The 23,765-nt window shown below is 46.3% G+C and overlaps 1 protein-coding gene and 1 non-coding gene across 11 annotated transcripts in view; both read right to left on the bottom strand.

Annotated features, from left to right (window-relative positions):
• Positions 1–1,309: 1,309 nt before the first annotated feature.
• Positions 1,310–23,765, bottom strand: part of ATXN1 (ataxin 1) — a 416,021-nt gene continuing 393,565 nt past the window's right edge. For all 10 annotated transcript variants that reach the window (XM_053904879.1, XM_053904881.1, XM_053904877.1 and 7 more), the window contains one exon: positions 1,310–9,219. In XM_053904879.1, coding sequence (XP_053760854.1) covers positions 8,689–9,219 — 531 coding nt within the window. In that variant the 3' untranslated portion in view covers positions 1,310–8,688. The remainder of the gene's footprint in view (positions 9,220–23,765) is intronic.
• On the bottom strand, positions 12,302–12,428 carry LOC128777918 (small nucleolar RNA SNORA40). Its single transcript, XR_008423222.1, has one exon. It is a non-coding gene; the product is annotated as a small nucleolar RNA SNORA40 (small nucleolar RNA).

Genomic DNA, 23,765 nt, shown 5'->3' with positions numbered 1-23,765 from the left:
CCCGTCGTGCTTTGCCTTCGTACGTGCATCTCTGCCTCCAGTAGCGCTGGGCCCCGGGGAGCCCCGGAAGGGGTATCAGGTGCGGCGCTGGGTGCCCGAGTGCTCAACCGCCGCCCCCAGGCCTCCTGGTGCAGGAGTGGGTGCCGGAAGGTGTCCGCGAGTGAGACGCCGTTCACCAGGGGCCGTTCCTGCTATGCATCTGGTGGTTTCGAGGCCCGTCCCATTGCCGGACATGAAACCGCTTTTCCCCTCGTGTGAACATTTGAGCCAAGTCTGTAGCCACTGGGCCCCAACCTCTCAGAACCGTAAGCATTGAGTATTACATCAGCGGGGAAGGCGGTGATTCAGGCTGCTTTCCCTAGACTTGCCCGTAGCACGTGGCACGTCCGTCCAGACCGCCCTGGAGGGAGGGGGCAAGACCCCCTCGTGGGCTGCAAGGTCCCCCGGATCCCCCCCCTCCCCCCCGCCCCGGTGCCGTGCATACTCTTTTCAGCACTAATGCTCACAGCTCATCGGGGCCTCAATGCCAAGTCTCCAGAGGAGAGTCTTGGCGAGCTCCCCGCCCCCAAACATCTAACCAGGAAGACAAGAGGAAAGGGGTTACCCGCTCCTCCCTGGGCTCAGTGAGAACCCTGAATTTAGCACTGAGAACTCCCTTCCGTCTCTGCAGAAGGATTTGATAGCCACACGTGCAGATGGGGGGCGGGGGGGGGGGGGGGCGCCGCCGCCGGCATGGGTCCCCCGGGAATTAGTTTCTGGGGTAACTAAGCCGCATCTCCCTGAGAGCGGACACAGGGGAAACCTACCGAGCAGCGCTCTTGAGACAAATGGGGGCTCCTTTTCCGCATGTCAGGAGGTCCCCCTGGCTTGCTGAGTTTTTTTAACAGGCATGAGCTCAAGGAAATCCGAAGGAACTTTCCACCTTGGGACCACTAACCAGTGTGTAGCAACATTGTTCCAGAACGTATGGATAAGGCCACTGGAGTCCCGTGAAGCTGCCAAATGCTGTCTAGAAACAAAGATCTCTTGTAAACAGCATTGTTCAGCTAGGAGGAAATAAACGTGAACTGAATAAGCCCAAAGCGGGTGTTGAAACGTGCCTTTTATCTCAGGCTCTCATCTCCTGCGTGCCCAAGCCTTCCTCCCCACCTCCCCGAAAAGCATTCCTAGGAAAGGCAATGCCTTGCATCCACTCCCCACTGCCATGGGACCCGGCGATCACCGCGGGGCTGATTCTGGCGAGGGGGCGGGGGTTTCCATTCTTTTCTCAACCTTGTCTTGAAACACCTGACAGAGGCAAGGACACACATTTGCAATTGGCACTGTTATTTTATTAGTACGAGTATACTGAAACAATAAACTTGTACTGGTATACAGACAATTTGTTTAAAACAATTTTGTTCAAATTTTGAATCAAACATTGTTTTCTTATAATAATGAAATAATTTCTACCTAGAAAACCTGCAAGCACCATCAAAGAAAGGGACCATAAAATTCAATAAACAGACTCGAGTGTATCCTACAAATAGACACACCACGATTAGAAAATAGAATATGAATTCTTCCATTTTTTTTTTAATATTTGTTTTAAAAAAGCTAGTGCAAGTACAATATTTTACACTGGAATTACAGAGAGTATGCACGCATATGGAAAAAAGTTCTGTCACAATAAAAGCTCTTAACTATGTATGCACTTAAAAGTTTTCTTTTCAGTAAGGTGCAAAACATTCCTTCCCTAGTTCTCCTCTGTACTGGCCGTGTCAGTCTGATATTGCCCCAAAGTTCTGGTGTCTCTTTTCCCTTGGCCGGTGGGAGGCATACGATTGGAAGTTTGGTGGGTAATGATCTGATAGTAAAACAGTGGTACGAATCTCAGAGATGGCTCCGGGGCCAGGGCCCCACTGGCCAGAAGTTAGGACTGTCTTAAACCAAGGCCACCACGGATACTGGGAGGGCTCTCCCGAGACCTCCATTCACTTGACCCTACATGGGTTTACAGGTGAACACCGAGCCGGGAGAAACCACCCCAGAAGGGCAGTATTCGCGGGACCGAATGTATAGGTGTCAAACTAAATGTTCACGGACTGAACAGTTTACCCCATTCCCGGACCAGATAATGAGAGCAGTGGTTCCTGGAAGAACCAGAGGAAACGTACACGCCCAGCTTCTTGATAACGGCCGTGTAAAGACACAGCTCTAAGCCAGCGTCAGTCACGTCAGACTTGATATTCCCGGAGGACGGTGTATTAGCCCGGCAAGGAATGCTGTAAGCAGCACTTCCAAAGCAAACCTTCAGACTGGCCATGGAAAAGGAGACCGGCTCGTTGGCCATCCAGACAGCAAACAAACAAAACTAAAGGGGAAGAAAACTTGGGTGAAGTCTTCGATTATCTGCAGTGGAAGACTCGAGTCCTTTCGGATAAGAAAAGTGACGGAAATTCTTAGAGACTGTTGCTGTGTTGATTCTACCTATTGGCCAAATGCACTTAATCTTAATACAGCTGAACCATTTGTACGCAAGTCACGAAGGACGTGAAAAACTGAAGCCGCTGTTCCCTCCCGCCATCGTACAGGTGAATGTCAGCTACCAGAAACGTTGCATTGAATGGTAAGGGAGGGGCTGAGATTCTGAATTTAAGAACTGTAGGTGGGTTTGTTCAGTGTCCCCACAGGTGTCCAGTTTCTGCTGGCTGCTTTGTGTCTGGGACAGAACAGGACTCTTCTGAGAAGTTGTTCCGTGTTTTACTGGGTATTTTGGCCTCAAGATTAAAGAAAAAAAACCCAAAATTAAAGTAAAATGAAGCATTGCAATTGAAATTCTTGTTTGTACCCCCCATTTAAATGAGGTGCGGGGGGGGGGTGGTGGAGAAAGAAGGCTGAACTTTTCTTTTTTTTTCTTTTTTTTTTTTTGTCCTCATAATGAGTTCTGTTTTACTGGTAGCTAGGATCCCTTGTTACAAACACTTCTTGTTCAGGATTATATTCTTTGGGTTTATTGAAACAGGAAGTGCTGACAATGTGAAACAAGATCTCTGAAGAAAAAGGAGTTGCAATGGCTTGAGAGTTTAAACCAAGAAAGGAGCTCAGAGAAGTACTTTCAGCACAGGAATGAACAGTATTCTCAAATTTCAGAATACAGAGTTGCCCTCCCTCCGAAGAGGGCTCTATGTAACAAAAACATAAAGGAAGCGTAGGTATAGTTTAAGAGCCTTTTACCTAGTAATTCTTCCAGGCCATAACCACACAAGTCTGATAATTTTAGACATGACAAATTTCTATATACAAAAAAAAAAAAAAAAAAAACCCAAAAAAAAAACCAACATGTAACTTTCAACCTTTATGCTTTTTTTCTGTTTTTACAAACAAGGTATGAAACTCATTGTTTCAACAGATCCATGTCTTTCGAACACCGAATGAATGAATCATTTCGACATTCATTTTTCTTTTGTGCAATTTTTGAAAACATTACCTGTACTCCTCAAAGTGAGTGCTTCAAAATTTTTTCTTCTTCAGCTTCTCAAATTAGGTGTACATTTAAAAAAAAAAGAGAGAGAGAGAGAGAGAGAGAGAGAAAGAAAGAAAAAATTCCCACAAGGTATAGTGCTACAAGAAAAGATCCTATCCGTAAGGTAACGTATTTGAAGCGAGGTCATCTATGTAAAAGAAATCTCAGCTCCGGAGTGGAGGTGTGCAAATTCTTTGGAGTTTCCCTATCAACAGAAACACAACACTGTCCGCGGAAAAGAGAGGAAACCAACCCAACACAATAGCATATGCATGTGCTTTATAAAAAAGTATATTTTCTGTATAGTTATTACTTGATGTGTTCCTAAATTCTCTATTTCAGAAAATCTGGGTTAAAAACACAAAGGTGGAAGCAAAGGCCCCCACTCCACTTTGAAAAATAAAAAGCGTAATTTCCTTTCCTTTTATATCACCGCTGAAGGCGCCGGATTGGGCCACGAGACTGCGGGCCCTTCTTCCACCTGGAATCATCATGGGTGACTAGGAAATAGAAATGCAAAGGGTTCTGGGAGAGAACAGACCAGTTTGTTGAGCTGCGTGCGGTTCTCGAAACAGTAGCCATGACAACCAACACGGCTCACAAAGCCTGGCCTCCTGTCCAAGAACTCTGCTGTTTCTCCCACATCTGAAATACATGGCATTAGTGTCTTCAAAAGCATTTTGAGATTTTTTTTTTCCTCTATGAAAGAAATAGGTTTCCTTAGTAGTCACAGATGTTAAAGGGTATTGTCAATTGTTTCCTTAAAAAACAGACAAAAAAAAAAATTCCAAAGCTACAACAACAAAAATAAATTTTGGCAACACATTTCAGTAAAGATCAAACTATGTGCAAAGAGTAAATTGTATGATTACTAGGAGCTACTGTTCATCTTGAACATGCAGCATTATATTGCAATCTATGCAGTATCTAAGGAGTAATCCACAAGATGCAGGAAATCCAAACATTCCTTGAAATTGTACAAGCCTCCTCCACAGCAAAGTGCTGCTTCTGGACACGTCAGTGTACCACACACACACCAGCCCCGTCCCTGAGTAAGAGGTGAGAAAGGTTCCGCAGAGTTCCTTGTAGGGGAAAAGGGGGTGCTGCCACTTCCTGGTGGGGGGAAAACCCAACACACTCACCTAACAGAAAACATAGCGGGTCACAATTCAGACTTAGAAATGGGATCCACGGCAACGAAAAAAAAAAAAAAAATCCAATCCTCCCACACCCAACTGGGTTGAGTTGGGCAAAACAAAACAAAACAAAAAATTGACCGACATCGAAAATGATTCTGAAAGTCCCAACAAAAATGCAATTTGGATTTCCACTTTAAAAGGTTTGAGGTAAGTGGCATCCATCTTTTATCTCCCCCCGCCCCCGCAATGTGGCCCAAACAAACTGAAATAATTCTTACGTTAAACATTCTAAGGAACAGTCCTTTAATGTATTTAGAAATCCCTAGAAAGAGAGGTTCTTGATTGTTGGTTTCTTTTTTTTTTTTTTTTTTCTTTTCGCCCTGACTGATTTCTTGGTGATTGTGTTCCACTGTAAACGCAAAAGGCCTGCTGTTATTAGTTTAGAAATGGAAAACAGGAAAGAAAGAACTGGAGATGGTTGTCAGTAGATATTGCCAAGCGGACATAGTACAGAGGCACATGGCTGATCCTTGTGAGCTGCACGGCACTGAAGAATTTCTATGCTTCTCATTGTCATGTTTGCTACACAGGAGCTGGCCGATGTCTGCCAACAAGAGGAGGTTCCCTGTCCTTGGGATGTTCTTCCTATTTGAAGGGAAAGCTGCCACTAAGGAGTGGTGACCATTGTTCAAAGGGGCCCCTCCATGGCCACTGGCTGCATGTTCAGAGCGCACACACACACATCGGGCCACACTTCCCACCCGTGCTCTGAGGCACAGCTCAAAGTCTCCAGGACACAGACCCGAGGAGGGACCCACCTGCTCTGGAAAACACCTTGGAGAACGGGTGGATCTTGGTTCTCTTTGCTCCACGGCGTGCCTTAGAAATGGATCTACCTGCTTCCTCCCCACACTGCACATTCACTATTCTTCATGGTGACAGAGGGACTCAAGCTGGTCCCCTAGCCTTCCTTTATTGGCTCTTTCTGCAACAGGGTGACATACATATGGGGCTCCTGAAAGCTCCCCTCCCCAGCACTCAGCATCCGTGGTGGGGAGCTCACGGCGGGAGCTGCTCTCCTTCCCGGTTCCTTCCCTCCAGCCCTTCTCTGGCCAGAATGGGGAAGACGGGCCGGATGGGGAATGAGCTTTAACTAGACCACACTGGTCGGACCTGTTGGCACGGGAAGTGTTGCACACACTAAAAAAGCAAGAGCGTGAAATGGGATGATGTTTAGAAAGAACCAATTATTTAAGAATTCCTATACCTGAAATAGAAGCACAAAAATTACGATGATGTTCCTATTGCTCCGAACCGTGTATGTTTTCCCATTTTTAGTGTTGGTGTTGAGGATCCAGTTAGCACAATACTGGAAGTTGAGTCGAAAGGTGGTGATGTGTGTTTCTGCGTCCGCGTGAGTTTCTGTGAATAGTGGTATTGAGGAGGACGAAGTGTATATGGCAGCCCCATATTCCTCTTACCATTAAAGGTTACAAAACAAAAAGAAAAACAAAACCTAAAATTGCAAGTGCCCTGAGCAGAATATATGGAAGATTAAGCAAGGTCTCTGAGCAGAAACTTTAAAAACAAAAACAAAAACAAAAACCAGCTCTAAACAAGCAGTATGACCGCAAGAATGGGCTCGCCCAGCTCTCTGCTAGCATGCTGAGAGGATAATGAAATCCAAAGAAAGTTCTAGCTATTCTAAACCTATGCAAATGTTTTTGGTACACCCCAGAAAATGGTTTATAAATATCACTAAGTTCTTGTAAGAGCTAAATGTAATGAGATACTAGATAGCCAAAATGTGGGTTGATATTAGAAATTATTTTTTTAATTTGTAAAATGGAAGAAGTACTACTTTCAGCAGTAAAAGAAAGATCTGATGAAGTATTTGTTCAGATAAGTTGCAGCCACTCCAAGTGAGAATATTTAAAAATTTCTCGTTACTTATAAAACCTTATTATTGTAATTTTTTTAAAGCACTTTAAGACACACGCCCAAAACCCACAAACAATATTTCAGGTCTCTGGGGATGAAAGGCTTAAACTGTAAAATACCCTTTCTGGGTTTGTACCAAACATTGAATCTCGATTTGATTTCAGATGGAAAAAAAAAAAAAAAGTCATTCTGAAAATAACATTAATAACAACAATAAAGTAATTTAAAAAAACTTGCTCACATATATAAATGTCTTTATGGAAAACTCTCTCAATGAGTCTGAAGAAAATTCTCAGAGTTGTCCTGCTAAGACCTGTTTTTTTTTTTGTTTTTGTTTTTTTGTGGTTTTTTTTGGTTTTTTTTTGGTTTTTTTTTTTTGTGACAGATGTAGAAAGACCAAAATGAATTCTGAAAGGAACATAACCTTATAAAATGGCCTAGAGTTTAGGCAGGTTAGAAAGTAATTTTGCTACATTTATTTATGCTTGTTCAGTCCCTCAAACCTTTCCCACAATGTTATTGGATAAGAACTGCAGGAATATCACACAAATTATAAACTCAAGATGTGCAAATCGCAAGGTTTTTTAAAAGTTCATCTTACAAAGAAAAACACTGGACAAAAATGAGTATTCTTTTTTCCATCCCTTTTCTCTCAGTTTCTCTGCCAGCTCTGCATATATGCCTTCACTTCTTTCTCAAACATCAAAGTGAAAAGTACATCCTGTCAGGCTGTACTTGGGGGTCATTCATTGTCACATACTAGTTCATAATTCACATTCATCCCTTTAAACCACATTGAAACTTCCAATATCTTGCTCGTGAGAAACTCTGCAGACCTGAAATGTAGTTACAGTGTTGAAAAAAAAAAAAAAAAAAAGAAAGCAACTTATATATTTTTTTTGTTTTGTTTTGTTTTTTCTTCCCAAAGAGTTTAAAGGGAGATACAGTACTTGTTGAATGATAGACCAAGATGCTTGGTAATAAAGTGTGAACAGCATTTTAAGTGCTTAGAGATAGTAATATATATATGCTCATCTTCAAAATCTAATTCCTCACGTCACACTGGAATCTGAAAAAAAGTGGCACCCGTGGCACCCGAGTTGTCCATAGTCATGAACTATAAACAGTACTAGAGTTAAAAGACCAGATTTTGCAAACCCAATGAGGAGCGCTTCCGCGGCTCTCGGCAGGGCGGTTTGAGCGAAGTCAATGTGATAACCTGATTGGTTTTCCTAACACTGCACAGAATCCAGAGTGGGCGGTCCGCTCCCCCGCAGCGCCCCGCCCCCGCCCCGCCCCCGCCCCCGCCCCCCGCCGCGCGGAGCGCCAAGCTGCGCTGCCCACCGTGACACCCGGGCGACATCACTGCACTTGGTAAAGCAGAAACGAAATCCCACGTGTGGCAGTTGCTCTAAAAAAATATCAGTGCAGTCAGGCCCCATAGGGGGAAATATATCTCTATAGGATTAAAAGTTGCTTTTATTGTAAAATATGTTGGAGGGAAAAAAAAAAAAGGTCCTTTTACACGGTTGGCTTTCCGTCTGCTGTCGGACGCCTCTCTAGCAGGCCCTGCACCCGGGTTCCTGATGTTTGCTTTGCACGTGAGGCCCTCGCCAGGACCCTGCCCTGCTGGCGGGACCTCCAGGCCCGTGCCAGAGAGAGGGAGGCAGAGGGAAGGAGACACCCTCCACCCCCGCCTTGCACCCGCGCCCCCCAAGTGCACGCCCACACGCCCCCATCCTCCCCTCCCCGGCAGCTCCCTGCCCGCAGAACCTGCACAGGAAACCGGTGGAAGTCAGCGCCCGGGCCGCGGCTTCCTCGCAGCGGGAAAAGGCAGGTGCTCGGAAGCCACGTTCCTTTCTCCCAGGACGCCCGGAGCCTGCGCGGGCCCTGCCCTTCCCCCCTCCCCCCACCTGCCGCTGTCACTCCTGGAAAAGCACGTGCCCCGGTCTCCTGCTGCAACACCAGCTGTAACTCTAATGACAAGGTTATAACAGAAACCTAAAGAGGGTAACATGTAAATACTGTGTTATTTAGCCTACAGTACAGTAATCTGGATACAAATGAGAAGGGAGAGCCGAATTTCCTTTCCCCACGCTGCCTCTACTTGCCTACGTTAGACCGGCCTTCGATGCAAATCTTAACCTCCTGAGGGATTAGAGAAGGTTTAGGAAGAGTCAAAGGTGGCTCGTCTTCCGACTTCTCCAGTTTGCGGGTCTCGGGCGCCGACCACCTCCTCTTCCTGGTTGCCGTGGGCTTGCTGGGTTCGATTTTGGTGAGCAGGGACGCTGCAGGCAATGCTATTTTTTCTGGAAACTTGAGTTCGCCGTTCTCGGACAGCATCGGGGCGCTTCCCTGGTTGATGCCGTTCTCCTGCTCGGTGTACCTGTGTCTGCTGCCCGCCAGGCTGTCCGTCTTTGAATGCTTCAGCAGGACGCTGGCCGGATCCACGGGCGGGCCCTTTTTAACAGAGCCGTTCTTCAGGTTCTTGAGGGTCAGTGAGATGCAGACATCCCCAACAGAGAGTTTGGAACACGGCAGATCAAAGAGCTGGCTGGTTCTCTCTGGACAGCAGGATGACCATCCCTGTCCAAACACAAAAAAAGGGTACTCTACCAAAACCTCCACGCTGACCTGCGGAGACAGTGAGAGACAGAGAGCAAAGAAGAAGGAAACAAATGAAGACATTTTAGTCTCGTTTTAGTTCATACACGCCCACGTGCCTAAGCCAAAGGGGGGCGGGGGAGGGAATAAGACTGTTCCACGATCCTCATCCGCCAACACACGCAAATGAGGCCCTTAATTTTTTGCTGTACCTGTATTTACCATATATAGGTGCTGGGTAGAAGCCAGTAAAAAAAAAAAAAAAAAAAGCCCACTTAGTGTTGACAGTATCATTTTACTGAGTATCAGCTCTATAGCTGGCCTCCCTTAAAACAAATGGATCGGCCCCCAAGGGCAATGGAACAGGTGCTCAGTGTTCAGCCCTGGAGCACAAGATACAGTCTTGCACTTTATCCGCTCACTGGGCAAATGCCATTCTCACGTACGACAGAGCTGATTAGGAATCAGAATGAGGCTGTCTGTAAGGTCCACCAGGCAGCACTTACCTGTTTATATCACTGTATCCCTGGCCCCTAAAAGGAGACCTGGTGTATGGCTGAAGCTTAATAAATATTTATCGGATAAATGAGCCGTGTACTCAAAACCCGGGGAGAGCAGGGCCGGTGAAGGCTGGAGGAAACAGGCAGGGCTTCCCCGTTTTCCTGGGACCCCGAAGGCTGGGCAGCATTTCGAGAGGATTGAGGGGTGGGCAGTGTTGGGGAGAGGGTAAACTGGGCAGAGAGAGCAAGTACTTGGCCCGTCCAAGGTCAAGTTCCAGGTACTCAAATCAGGCTGTGCATTGGTTTGAAAACCACTCCCCAAAATGGGGGGCGCTCTCTCTCCTCCCAAAAGCTGCTGTTTTCTCTGCCACCGTGTGCTATGCACGCACTATGCTAAGTAAATAAGCTGAAAACGTCCTGGTCCCAGAGTAGTTCACAATCAAGCAGGCAGAAGAGGTCCACCAACGTAGTAACTGCCAATCAATGTGGCGAGTGGGGTGATAATACTTTACTACAATATTAAGTTGTTGGAGGGCAGAGGAAAGGCATAGACCGGTGTGAAGAAGAGGTGATTAAGGAAGTCTAATACACTGTGCTGAGTTTTAAAAAATAATCAGGGTGGAGTACAGGTGTGGATGCAAGGAGAAGACATTCCTGGCAGTGGAGATACATGAACAAAAGGCAAGGAGACAGTGGGTGTAGGGGTTTGCAAACTGTCCAGTGAAGGTCTTACTGTTGCCATTAAGTAAGGCTGAAATGCACTTGAGGTTCTAAAAGTTTAATTTTCCTAGAAATTTATTTCCTTCAACTTTATGCTACACAAAAAAGAAAAAAAAACCATAAAGTCGTTTTAAAGAGGCAATTTTCAGTGGCTTTTCTAGAAGTAGCAGCATAGGTAATTCGGACCAATCTTCTTTCTCGCTGAGGACAACCAAATACTCTGAACAAAACCCAAGTAAACAAAAACTAAGGGCAAAATGTAAAAAAACTATTTCTTATGGCACTAGACAGAAAATAAGGTAGTGAAAAGTCACCGGGGAAGGTTCAGGGAAAGGGTAACAGTCTAGAGATTTAAACCTGGTGTTTAGGGCTATTTTCCTCCAAGGGCATTTGCACATTCCAAACTGGAGTAGTTTCAAAACCAAGTGGTCTGGACTTTTGGTAATCTCAAGAGCATGGTGGGGGTGGGGAGGAGAAGGGAATGAAATTCAGGGTACCCTTCAGGTATATCAAGGGGAGGATGCTCTCTGGTGAGCTCCACTCTTTTGGGCTGTGACTCCAAAGTGCTCTACACTCTAGAAGTGAGGTGAGCCAGAAGCAGACAGGCCTTCTCAAAGTCTGAAGCTCAGATTTTAATCATCTTAGCCCCTAAAATCAGGTAAGGTCTGAATTGTTTCCAAGTAAAAATAATTATTTGCAATTATTTCCAAGTAAAAGACATTCAATTGAAAAAGAGGGATGAGGTCCACAAATAGACCAGAGGACGTGAATAAAAAAACCAGTAGAAACAACAGATAATAGAAACAGACCCTCGGGGGCTTCTGATGTAGGATCATCAGATACGCAGACATTAAAATGACCTAGACTCAGGTCGTGATCTCACCATTTGTGAGTTTGAGCCCTGCATCGGGCTCTGCGCTGACAGTGGGGGCTGCTTAGGATTCTGTCTCCTTCTCTCTGCCCCTCCCTCCTCAAAAATAAATAAGCATTTTTTAAAAGGACTTAAAAAAAGGGGGGGGGTCCTGGGTGGTTCAGTCGGCATCATGATCTCACAGGTTTGTGAGATTGAGCCCTGCATCTGGTTCTGCACAGCGTGAAGCCTGATTGGGATTCTCTCTCTCTCTCTCTCTCTCTCTCTGCTCCTCCCCTGCTCATGGACACACACACTCTCTCTCTCTCTCTCAAAAATAAACTTCAAAAAATATTAAAAAAAAATAACCTATGCTTATAGTATTTAAGGAGATTAAAGACAAGCTTGAGGATTCTGGTAGAGATCTAGAACCTGTGTTCCAAAGATCCATGGAAACTCTAGAATGAAGAAACATATATTCACTAACATCAAAAACGCAATGAATTTTACAACAGAATAAATGTGGCTGATGACAGAACTAACGAACTAGATTCCTGCATTTGACCTTCGGAAGAAACCATGCAGAATGAGACCCAGAGACACAAAAATCCCCGAGACTCTGAAGACACACTGAGAAGACCCAACAGACAAATAAGTTGCATTCCACCTGGAGGAGAGAGAGATCACGGGGCAGAAGTGACATTTTTTAGGAGATAACTGCTAAAAATTTTCCAAAATTGGCATGAGACAACAATCCACAGATTCAAGAAGGTCTAACCCCTAAGTAGGGAAAATATTTTTATTTTTGTAAATTATTTTCATGTTTATTTATTTTTGGGTGAGAGAGGGAGACGGAGTGCAAACAGGGAAGGGGCAGAGAGAGAGGGAGGCACAGGATCGGAAGCAGGCTCCAGGCTCTGCGCTGTCAGTACAGAGCCCGATGCGGAGCTTGAACCCACAGACCGTGAGATCATTACCTGAGCCGAAGTCTGACGCTTAACCAACTGAGCCCCCAGGCTCCCCAAGGGACCATTTTAAGTATCATGTTCCTTCTCATCTGTATCAAAACTCACATTCAACGATGAGTTCTGGGTTGCAAAAGAGGATCTGTTTTTCCACTTGTCTAAGTCTTTTTGTCTATGAGCTAAGCAAGCCCAACATCAAGTGCAAAGATTACAGGTGGGGAATTTTTGATGTGTGTTCACATTCAAGCGGAGATCAGAAAAGCCCAACCGAAAGAACTTGGCAGTGAAAGTGACAATTGTGGACTGAACACAAGTTCTTTTTAAAACGGCTATTTTGAAGATTGTGATTCCGACTTTGGAAGAACTAAGATGACGGACAGGGGGAGGAATCACGTGACAGTCCTTAAATGAAAAAGTTACTGACAAAAAAATGGAACTGTTTTGTCCAGAAGACAATGGAATATCCTTAAAGCACTAGAGAAAAAGAATTGCCAACCAAGTATTCTATATTGAGCAAAAGGATCCCTCAGGAATGAAGGCAAAATAAAGACATTTTCCAGATGAATAGTAATTAAGAGAATTCACCACCAGAGATCTGCACTAAAGAAAATGCTACGGAGTATTCTTTAGGTAGAGGAAAAAAATCAATCTAGGTGGAAGTTTGCAGATGCAGGGAAGAAGGAAGAACAATGAAAATGATAGATGGAGGTAAGTCAAAATAATATTGACTATAATAATATTTTTTTTTTAATTTTTTTTTCAACGTTTTTTATTTATTTTTGGGACAGAGAGAGACAGAGCATGAACGGGGGAGGGGCAGAGAGAGAGGGAGACACAGAATCGGAAACAGGCTCCAGGCTCCGAGCCATCAGCCCAGAGCCTGACGCGGGGCTCGAACTCACGGACCGCGAGATCGTGACCTGGCTGAAGTCGGACGCTTAACCGACTGCGCCACCCAGGAGCCCCGTTGACTATAATAATATTAAAAACATTCTGTTGAATTTTATACACAGGCACACATACACAAACACGTAAGTAATTAAAATACCCCCAAAACCTAGGGGCGCCTGGGTGGCTCAGTTGGTTAAGCTTCTGACTCTTGATTTTGGCTCAGGTCATGAGCTCATGGTTTGTGAGTTTGAGCCCGTGTCAGGCTCTGTGCTGACAGTGCAGAGCCTGCTTGGGATTCTCTCTCTCTCTCTCTCTCTCTCTTAAAATAAATAAATAAACTTAAAAAAATAATGAAATATCCCCAAACCCCCAAAGTAGCACATTTCCATGTAATTTATATGGATTGTGGCTTTCTAGTTTATCTACTTTATCTTTTTGGATAACTACGATTTATCTGGTTCTACACACACTTATTAAGTGATATACTGTATTTGCTCCATAAAAGGCATAGTATTTATAGAGGGGACAACTGGAGTGAATTTATATGCAAGCTTATTACTATAGTGTGCGTGTGAACAGGAGCCCGTATAAATGTGCATATTATCGGGGGGAAAACTTCATTGTTCTGGGCTATTTTAATAATGTAAAGAGAGCTAAAGATTCTTGAATGTCTACTACCTGTCAAACATTTAGGTATGGACTTCACAAAAAATACTTTGTTTATGCTCACAATAGACTAGGGAAAAAAGGTACTATTGTTCCGATTTTACAAATAAGAAACTGTATCTCCAACAGATTAGATCACTTGCCTAACATCCTAGCTGTAAGATCAGGGAATAGTGATTTAGTCCCAGTCTTTGGCCCTCCAAACCCACTTTCTTTTCGTATGCTCCCGATTTCTGCCCCTGTGAACAAAGCTATTATAGTCCCACTAAAAGAGAGGAATTTAACATTCCCACTCCCCCCAACAGTGGTAAATGTTTACTTGAAATAAATAAGATCCAATGGCATGAGCTCATTGATTTATTTCATCAGTCAGAAAATTGTGAAGCACTGGGGGCCTTACATCTACTCATACAATTCTAGTCTCCCTACATAAGTGGGTGACGAGGCTGCTATTCACTCACAGAATTGCGTTACATCACGCGCACATGTATATTTGCATATATGTACGTACACATATACCTACAAGTTACAGTATCATATCAGGACGCCCACTGAGTTCCAAATGGGAAGGACCCACTTGGAGCTGGCTCCATAAATCCCATCCCAAACCTCTTAGAGCGTTAACATCATCCAGAAGGAACAAATCCTGCTTCAAGTGGGGATTCTTTAAAAAACATTTTTTTTAAGTTTATTTATTTTTGAGAGAGAGAGAGACAGAGCATGAACGGGGGAGGGGCAGAGAGAGAGAGAGACACAGAATCGGAGGCAGGCTCCAGGCTCTGAGCCATCAGCGCAGAGCCCGACGCGGGGCTCGAACTCACGGACCGCGAGATCGTGACCCGGGCTGAAGTCAGACGCCCAACTGACTGAGCCACCCAGGCGCCCCTATATATTTAAAAAAAAGAACGTATTTGCTTATCTCTGCCTAACACCAGTCGGAGGTAATGTGATGTTCCTAATATCATAAACCCTATTTCTAAACACAATGGCCTCTTTTTTGGCTTTGCCTTTTCCTAGATGATCCCTTCTACTGGGTAGAGTCTGTCTCCTTGCTGACAGACAGCCCAACATCTACTAATGGACAGGTTCCTGGTGTGGGAGCCATATTCTAGAAACTCCTCAGAGCAGCCAAGAGTTCATATTCTGAATACAACATTTACTGTCTACGCGTAAACCAATCTCACTGCAAACGTCTACACGTTACCAAGTATCTGTTGACTAATTTTTAAGAAGAGCTTGTCTTCGAGGCCTTTATAAGAGGTAACATCACTGACGATTCCAACAGCTATGACGCAGATCCATATGCTTCCCATTATACACACCGTAATGTTTGGGGGCATTTTGAAAGCCCTTCATTACTCTTTCATCTCAAAACTCCAAAGGCAAATCTTAGAATTAAATGCTGCAACGTGGTCTATAACTTGAACAGCCTAACCTAAAAACTCATGTAAGAAAAGAGAGGAGGAGAGAGGAGAATATTTGAGATGTGGACTAAAGGGCTGATGATAATAGAATTTATTTCTACCTGGATAGGTTTGGGAAAATCATTTCTACCCCTTCAAAGGCTTGCTCTTGGTCCCTTCCTCCTAAATTCTGGCTTTGGCTCTTCCCAGAGAAGCTCTGCTATCCTGGGAAAAGATGCCACATCGCCCATCTTCAGCTGGGTCTACGCAAATTAGGGGAGAAAGACTATTCAATAGGGGTGTCTGAGCGGCTCGGTCGGTTAAGCGTCCAACTTTGGCTCAGGTCATGATCTCACAGCTGGTGGGTTCGAGCCCCGTATCGCATCGGGCTCTGTGCTGACAGCTCAGAGCCTGGAGCCTGCTTTGGATTCTGTGTCTCCCTCCCTCTCTCTCTCTCTCTCTCTCTCTCTCTCTCTGTCTCTGTCCCTTCCCCACTCGCATTTTGTCTCTTAAAAATAAATAAATATTTAAAAAAAAAAAAGGCTATTCGATAATCTGATCATTGTAAGCAGTGGACTTGCATGGCTTAGGCCAAATGTTCTTTTTGTCCTTACTAATTACTAATTACTTATCCTCGCTAAGATTTATCCTCACTAATTACATAGACTGAATTATCTAGATAATGCATTTTTTTTGTCTGCATATATGTGCCCTAAAATAAGAATTTTCTCTCTCTTTGGTGAAAGTCAAACTCTTGTTGTACATATCTCAAATAAGCACACTACAGTATTCATAACAAACCTATTCGTATTGCATAATTGGGTTTGTCAGAAGGATGTAAGCATTCTTAAAGGTGAACTGATCATTAATAGTTCCTGAAGAAATCACACCAAGGGATTTTTCCATGAGAATACATGTGGGAAGGTCTACCTGCTTGAAATTCCCTTGACGAAGAGCATTATCTACCTCAAAGCACGCCGCCATTGCCAACAGGTACTGTTTTCCGTATGAAACATAGATGGTGGGATTCGGTGACATGATGTTACTTTAAACCAGAACAACGACTATGTGAACTGTTTGCCCTGGAGACCCATGTGGGTCTTCCCTACGGTACCAAGAGCTTCAAAATATTACTGATCAAGGATTCACACTCCAGAGGTTGCAGTCACGTTCACTACGTAACCCAGAGCCCCTGCTAAGTGTTAAGGACTGGAGAAGAGTTCCTGGGGTTCAAGATCCAGTTCTCGCCTTCAGTGGGGAGGCAGGACGTGCATATGAAACAAGTCACTTCACAAGGGCGTAGTTGGATAATGGCAACCATGTTAGCTGATGGCGTCCACTTGGGTGTCTACGGGCCACTCAAGCTTTACGTGTCCGAGATAGACCTCCTGATGTGCCCCTGCCCAATGGCGCCTGCTCTGTTCTTCCCCCTCTCCGTGAATGGCATCCCGATCTTCCAGGGGTTCCAGTCAAAGGCCTGGGAGTCACAATGTACTGGGCTCTTTAGCACACGGCACACCTCCAAATTACAAGCAAATCCTCTTGGTTCCCTCTTCCAAATATATGCAGAACGAGACCATTTCTTACTGCCTCCACCACCACTGCCTTGGCCAAGCCAGCTTCTCCCTGGCAGAAAAAGCTGCCATGACGAGCCCAACGTGGCCTGCGCGTGCCCCTGCCCCTACTCACTGCACTATAGCGACACTTGTCTCCTTGTTGATCCTTTAACTCTAAAGACACTTGAGCATCTGGGTCTGGGCATTGGATGTTCCCTCCGTGTGGAGTCCTTTCTGCCCTGTGGACCATGGTCTTCCATTCCCCGTTTCAGAGACAGCTTCACTGACCATTATTTAAAGTAATGACCCTCCGTCCCTAGTATCCGTACCCTCTCTGGGCTGTCTTATTTTTTCTCCTATCACTTCTTATCTTTTGGTGCATTAGTTAAAAAATTTGCTGATGGGGCGCCTGGGCGGCTCAGTCGGTTGACAGTCCGGCTTCAGCTCAGGTCATGATCTTGCAGTTCGTGGGATCGAGTCCTTGTGTCAGGCTCTGTGCTGACAGCTCAGAGCCTGGAGCCTGCTTCCGATTCTGTGTCTCCCCCTCTCTCTCTGCCTCTTCTCTGCTAATGCTCTCTCTCTCTCTCTCTCTCAATAATAAATAAACGTTAAAAAATAAAAAAATAAATGAAAACAAAATACAAATTTGCTTATACATTTGTTTGCCTGTTTTACCGACTCCCCCAGGCTCCCTTAAGACCATATGCTCCGGGGGGGGGGGGGGGATGCTGAGATGTTGCCTGTTTTGCTCAATTGTTCTATCCCCAGAGTGTGGGATACTTTCTGGCATGTTCAGCCCCGTTTGCTTCCTGTGTGTAAAAACACTGCAATGCCACCACTGGCCAACAGAGGTCAATGTTTAGACACTGAAAGCCTCTGCCTGACCTTGCTAGTTTTCACCAGCTGGGACTAAATTGGACTTTCGTCCTCCCCAGGGAGAGGAGCAGAACCTTCCCTGGGTCTGGCTCCCCGCTGAACAGGCAGCTTTCTGGGCTGAGCGATAGCTGCCTTAACTCATCACTCCCCTGTCAGGCTGGTCATGACCTCACCGAATCATACTTCGGTTACCTTCTCTCCACTCTTGGGTTCCCTTTTGCTCTTTCAGAGGGGCTGACGATCACTAATTCATTTGATGATCATGTCGGGGTGCAAACGGTCTCTGATTAAACCCCAACGAAACTATATTCAGGAGGGCAGTGTCATATACAACCGAAGCACGTTACATAACTTCTGGCAGCTCGCCACAGCCCATTTTTTTTTCAACCCATAAATACATTCTTTCCCAAACACTTTGAGCAGTCTGCAGGATAAAATGTGACCATGAATAGCTTTTGTCCTATGTCAGCTTGAGGCCCCTCTGCCTTTCATGTCTGGAGGCCTTGTAGCCAGCACCCTCCTTTTTAGGGGCGAGTTACCTCTCATCCTCTCCCACCCTTTCCTGCCCTCCTCCTGCTGCGGCAGGCACACCCCTTTGCTCGCTCCCCCCACCTCTTCAGCCCCCTTCAACCAACCTCTAAAACAATCCCCTCCGATTTCTGTTCAGGACGGGTGAATCAAGACAGGGAGGCAACGCAGCCTCACTTCTGGGCTGATGAGTATTTATTCAATGTCACCTTCCTGGTCTGGCTAATGACTGGCTTTTGAAGATCATTTTTAGCTCCTCTGTGTGTAAGTGTAATAAAATTCCTTTAACTACTTAGTCAACTACCAGTGCATCTGAACACTGCATGCAGAGCCACATATTTATGCCGTTTGGTTGTCTCTTTCTATCTTAGATTGGTGCTCTGTCTATATACACACATATGTACATATCACCAAAAACAAGATATAGAGAAAACAAAACGTCTGTTGTTTAAATATGTCTCCCCTTTCCTCCACAAGAATTCCCTGTCTTCACAAATGTGAAGGACATCTGTTTTACAAAACATTTTTGCTTGGCACTGGCCCAAACTCCGCCGATATCCGGGATCAATGAGATCTCTCAGAGGCTGGGCTTCCACGAACATGTCTTGCTTTGGGTGAAATTATTGTGCTGGGAATCGCCAACTTCGTGCGCAAGTGAAATTCTCGATCCTGTTTTACCAGCAGGAAAAAAAAAAAAAAAAGCGCCCATCTACTTTCCTTGAAGGCCAGTGTGCATGACTACCTACCTTCTCAACCTCCAGAAAATCAGACAACGCTGGAGTGATGATCCACTTAGCAGGGCTAAGTGAGAGACCCACTTATTTCGGTGTTTAAAAATCACTAATAAAAGCAGTCACAACTCTTCAGTCGAGTGGAAGAATATCGAGTGTTCTATTTATTTTTTTTATTTATTTAAAAAAAAATTTTTTTTTAACGTTTATTTATTTTTGAGACAGAGAGAGACAGAGCATGAACGGGGGAGGGGCAGAGAGAGAGGGAGACACAGAATCGGAAGCAGGCTCCAGGCTCTGAGCCGTCAGCCCAGAGTCCGACGCGGGGCTCGAACCCACGGACCGCGAGATCGTGACCTGAGCTGAAGTCAGACGCTTAACCGACTGAGCCACCCAGGCGCCCCACGAGTGTTCTATTTAAACATTTAATCACATTAAACACGGAACCTGACTCAGGCTTTGGTGGAAACATTGCAGGGTTTTCAGTAAACCCACACCCTGGTTCAGAGACACCCCCAGACACAAATCCTGAATGATACGTTGGGTTCTTCTCATACACTGCAGCCTGACTCCCAGAGCCTCCTCTGCGGGGGAGGCCCCTTTAGGATCTGACTCAACAGGTCACTGGGGTAACAGATTCTATCCCACTTGCCCTTCCCCCCCGGGGTCTTAAAAAGCGTGCCTTAGGAAAACAACATGTTATTCAGGGCTAAAAAGAAATGCCGTCTCAAAGCCACTAAAAGACATAGAAGAACCTTAAATGCGTATTGCCAAGGGAAAGAAGCCAGTCTGAAAAGGCTACATACTGTGTGATTCCAGCTATATGACATTCTGGAAAAGGCAGAACTACAGACGTGTGAAAAGATCAGTGGTTGTCAGGGCTCCAGGACGGGGGTGGAGACAGGGAGCACGCATAGGTGAAACATAGATTTTGGGGGCAGCGAAACCACTCTGGATGATACAGGAATGCCGAATACATGACATTAGGTATTTGCCAAAACCACAGAATGTAGAGCACAAAGAGTGAGCCTTCATGAAAGCTACTGACTTAGGTTCATAATCACATATCAACACTGGCTCGACTACCGACTACCGTAACCAATGTACTACGTAGAAGCAAGATTTTAATAACAGGGGAAACTATGTATCTGGGAATCTGTGTACTTTCTGCTCCACCGCACCCCCCCCCCAAACTTAAAACTACTTTCAACAATAAAGCCTAATTAATTAAAAACCGGCCATCAGCAACAACGAGAGGCTGCTTCAATAATACACGTAAGACCACCTGGTTGGGGGCACTGATATCACGCATAGGCTAAAGGAGAGCATTTTTCCTTCCTTTTTTTTTTTTTTTAAAGGGGACGCAGATACATAAACAAATTGTGGTTTGATGCTATTTCTCTGCCGGAGCCTTTCTGGCATTCACGCAGAGAGGAGGATTAGCACCGATAACCGGGCCACAGGTCCAGCTCCAGGCTTTGGCACACAGGGCGGTCACTATCTATTTTTTTGATACATTAGGATTCATTCCCACCAAGCCCCACACGTGAAATGTTGGCGGGTCGGCTTGCCTTGGCTGCTAGGGGACTCGGCAGACTTCTGTGCTGCTCACACGAGGGCCCTGGCGATTTTTAGGTACCAGCTAATCCATTAAAGCACAACGCTACCACTGATGAGTCACACAACACAGCTGTCGAGTTAGAAACAGTGGAATGAGGGGCGCCTGGGTGGCTCAGTCGGTTAAGCGTCCGACTTCGGCTCAGGTCATGATCTCGCGGTCCGTGAGTTCGAGCCCCACGTCGGGCTCTGTGCTGACAGCTCAGAGCCTGGAGCCTGTTTCAGATTCTGTGTCTCCCTCTCTCTCTGACCCTCCCCGTTCATGCTCTGTCTCTCTCTGTCTCAAAAATAAATAAACGTTAAAAAAAAAAAAAAATTAAAAAAAAAAAAAAAACAAACAGTGGAATGAGGGGCGCCTGGGTGGCTCAGTCGGTTAAGCGTCCGACTTCGGCTCAGCTCATGATCTTGCGGTCTGTGAGTTCGAGCCCCGCGTCGGGCTCTGTGCTGACAGCTTGGAGCCTGGAGCCTGCTTTTGGATTCCGTGTCTCCCTCTCTCTCTGCTTCTTCCCAGCTCACTCTCTTTCTCTCTCTCTCTCTCAAAAATAAAGAAACGTTAAAAAAATTAAAATAAAATTTACTACAGTTCCTTTGTGCCAGCTTTGTGTCCCTCTTTAGCAAAGTTGAGCCTGGGCAGCCCGAGACAGGGGTGTGGGGAGACTGCTCACGGGCAGAACACATTTGCCAGATGGAACCGGAAGCCTCCCTGGGAGGGGCCGTCCTGGGCAGGGGCTCCCCCAGCGGGCACCTGGCAGAAGAGAGGCGCCAGAAACCTCCATTTCCGGGTCTCTTACTGCGTGGATGGCGGGGCCACCAATGCATCCTTCCAGTCCAGCTCATGCTCAGAAAAATACAGTTGGTCTCTATGCATACTGGCTAGCAGGTCATTTAGGCTTCCTTGGAGGAATTGTGGTAGGGTGCTCAGGGGGCCACTCATGGGAATACACCCCAGGAATACAGGCAGGGTAAAAACGGCTTATTGCACGTGTTAAGAGAACGTCACCCTTCTTTCTGGACTGTTTCTAGACTGCCTCCCCTTCCATAAATTCTTTTTATTTTATTTTTAAGTTTTTAACATCTATTTATTTTTGAGAGACAGAGACAGAGCGTGAGCGGGGGAGGCGCAGAGCAAGAGAGGGAGACACAGAATCCGAGGCTCCGAGCTGTCAGCACAGGGCCTGATGAGGGGCTCGAACCCATGAACCGTGAGATCATGACCTGAGCTGAAGTTGGACGCTCAACAGACTGAGCCACCCAGGCGCCCCATAAATTGTTTTCAGAGCGTGAAGCCTTTCATTTATTCTTCCGAAGCTAACTTTTCGCTTCTCAGGGCCAAAGCCACATAAGTTGGAAGAAGGGAGGGACAGTAATATTCTCAAGGGCCCGATGGGCGTTACATATTGTGCTGGTTCCTTTGAACACGTTTTCTTTAATCCTTACAACAACCCTAATTCCTCCCACCACGAGAGCCGACTGGAAGGCTGAGACAACATACACGATAAAGTATCTGTGCACTCACTTGTGCCCAATGTGCACAAGGTCCCTGCACTATTGTTGGAGTGGAAGGCCGATCTGACTCAGGTACTTTTACCTGTAGATCCTGCATCTTCCTACCAGCTAACTTGCTTCCCACGCAGAGGACGCCCCATTCTCTTAGCGAACCTCGCTGGCTCACGCTAGTGCTGGGGGTCCCCTCTGGGACTCGCCACAGACTTACAGGCTCCATCCTGGAAAAGATTTTCAAGTGGATTGTTATATTTGGGAGTGAGGCCCGAGGAAAGCGATTCTGTCGTCCACCGGGGCTGTGACGCAGGATCACCAAGCGTGAGGGCAGCAGGGGCGGGGGGCTCTCCTGTCTGGGGTGCAGTGTGCTACCTGTGCTGCAGAACACGAGGAAGGAGACCCAGAGTGGCCACGGAGAGGCCGGATCACACCTGAAGTCCCCTTTGTCTTCTCCCACGGCAGCGGGCTGGGCACAGGGGGCAAAGACGCTGCCTGGGCAGAGAGAATGACCACGCTGGATATGGCAGAGCCACAGGGACAGGGACAAACAGGCAGCAGTGTTTTTCTCCTACGCTGCCTCGTTTGCAGCTTCAGCTGGAGACGACACTGGGGGCATCTTGCTACAACGGTAATTAGTTCAGCTCCTCCAAATAATCAGCCAAACGAGAAACCTCTCAGTTTCACACGGGCTGGTTTGGTTCCCATGAGGTCTTGGTGCTGATTACGAGCACGAGGTCAGCAGAGATGCCCTCAGTGTCCCCGTGTGGATTTTTGGCTCGCCGGGCCAAGGTGGGTAGTTTCTAGAAGCTCTGTGCTGCGAGGCAGAGAAGCCCAGGATCACAAAAAGAGAGTGCGCCCCTCATACGAGGAATCATTTGCCTGTCTCGGGGATGAGAAAAGCCATGGCTCAAGGGGAAAGCAACACGTCTCGTGGGCGACCAGGCCCGGGCCTTCCCCACCGTGGCCCGCTGCGTCCAAAGGGGAGGCTCGTGGTGGATTGTCTGAGGTCAAGCAGCCCTTCCACGAAGGATTTAAAGCCCGGAGTCATAGAGCCATCCATCTGGGGTGTAGAAAACCATCCCACCTCCCACCACTTCCCCAATCAATTTGGTGATTTTTTTTGCTAGTTAAGTTAAACACTTGGCACATTCCTACATCTCCCCGTGGGTGCATTAGTGATTTCTAGCCAGTCGGGAAGACACGGCTGATTCTCCAGGCCTGGGTGGGGGCAGAAAAATCCTCAGCGCCACACGGATGAGGGAGGAAAGTTCTCGGCCCTTGGAACGTAAATTACATCCAGCTATCACTTCCCTGGCTCCCCTCCTCCTTCCCCCCTCTCGCTTTCTCTCTGATTCTCTCCTGTCACCAGTGGCAAACACAGCTGGTGGAGTATTTTAGCAGTGATGATGTCAGCCTGTTTCTGATAGGCTTCTGGGGAAAGCGACACATCACTGGCTGTGTCGGGGGCCTTGCACTTTTGTTTTTACAGCTCAAAAACCAAGCCACCTTTTGAGCAGGCAGCGGTCCTTCCCGGCACGCGACACCCCCCGCGCGGGGCTGCCCGGACAGACCTGCGAACAGGCCATGATAAATCTCCTACCTCCTCATTTGCACCTTGGTCGTGTATAGGCAAAGAGACCCGTGGTCTGGCTGCCGGAGGAAATGGGACTCACAGGGAAGCCGGTGACTCTATCATGCGAGCGTCCGTTGTGCAAAGTATCGGGCAGGGAAAACATAGAGATGCTTCCTCTCCAGAACTGCCTGGTTGATTCG

The sequence above is a fragment of the Panthera pardus genome, unplaced genomic scaffold (genome assembly GCF_024362965.1).
Source record: "Panthera pardus isolate Hobbes unplaced genomic scaffold, ASM2436296v1 HiC_scaffold_17, whole genome shotgun sequence".
Lineage (NCBI taxonomy): Eukaryota > Metazoa > Chordata > Mammalia > Carnivora > Felidae > Panthera > Panthera pardus.
Note: the sequence above shows the minus strand (reverse complement) of the source record. Positions and strands in the feature narration are given on the sequence as shown.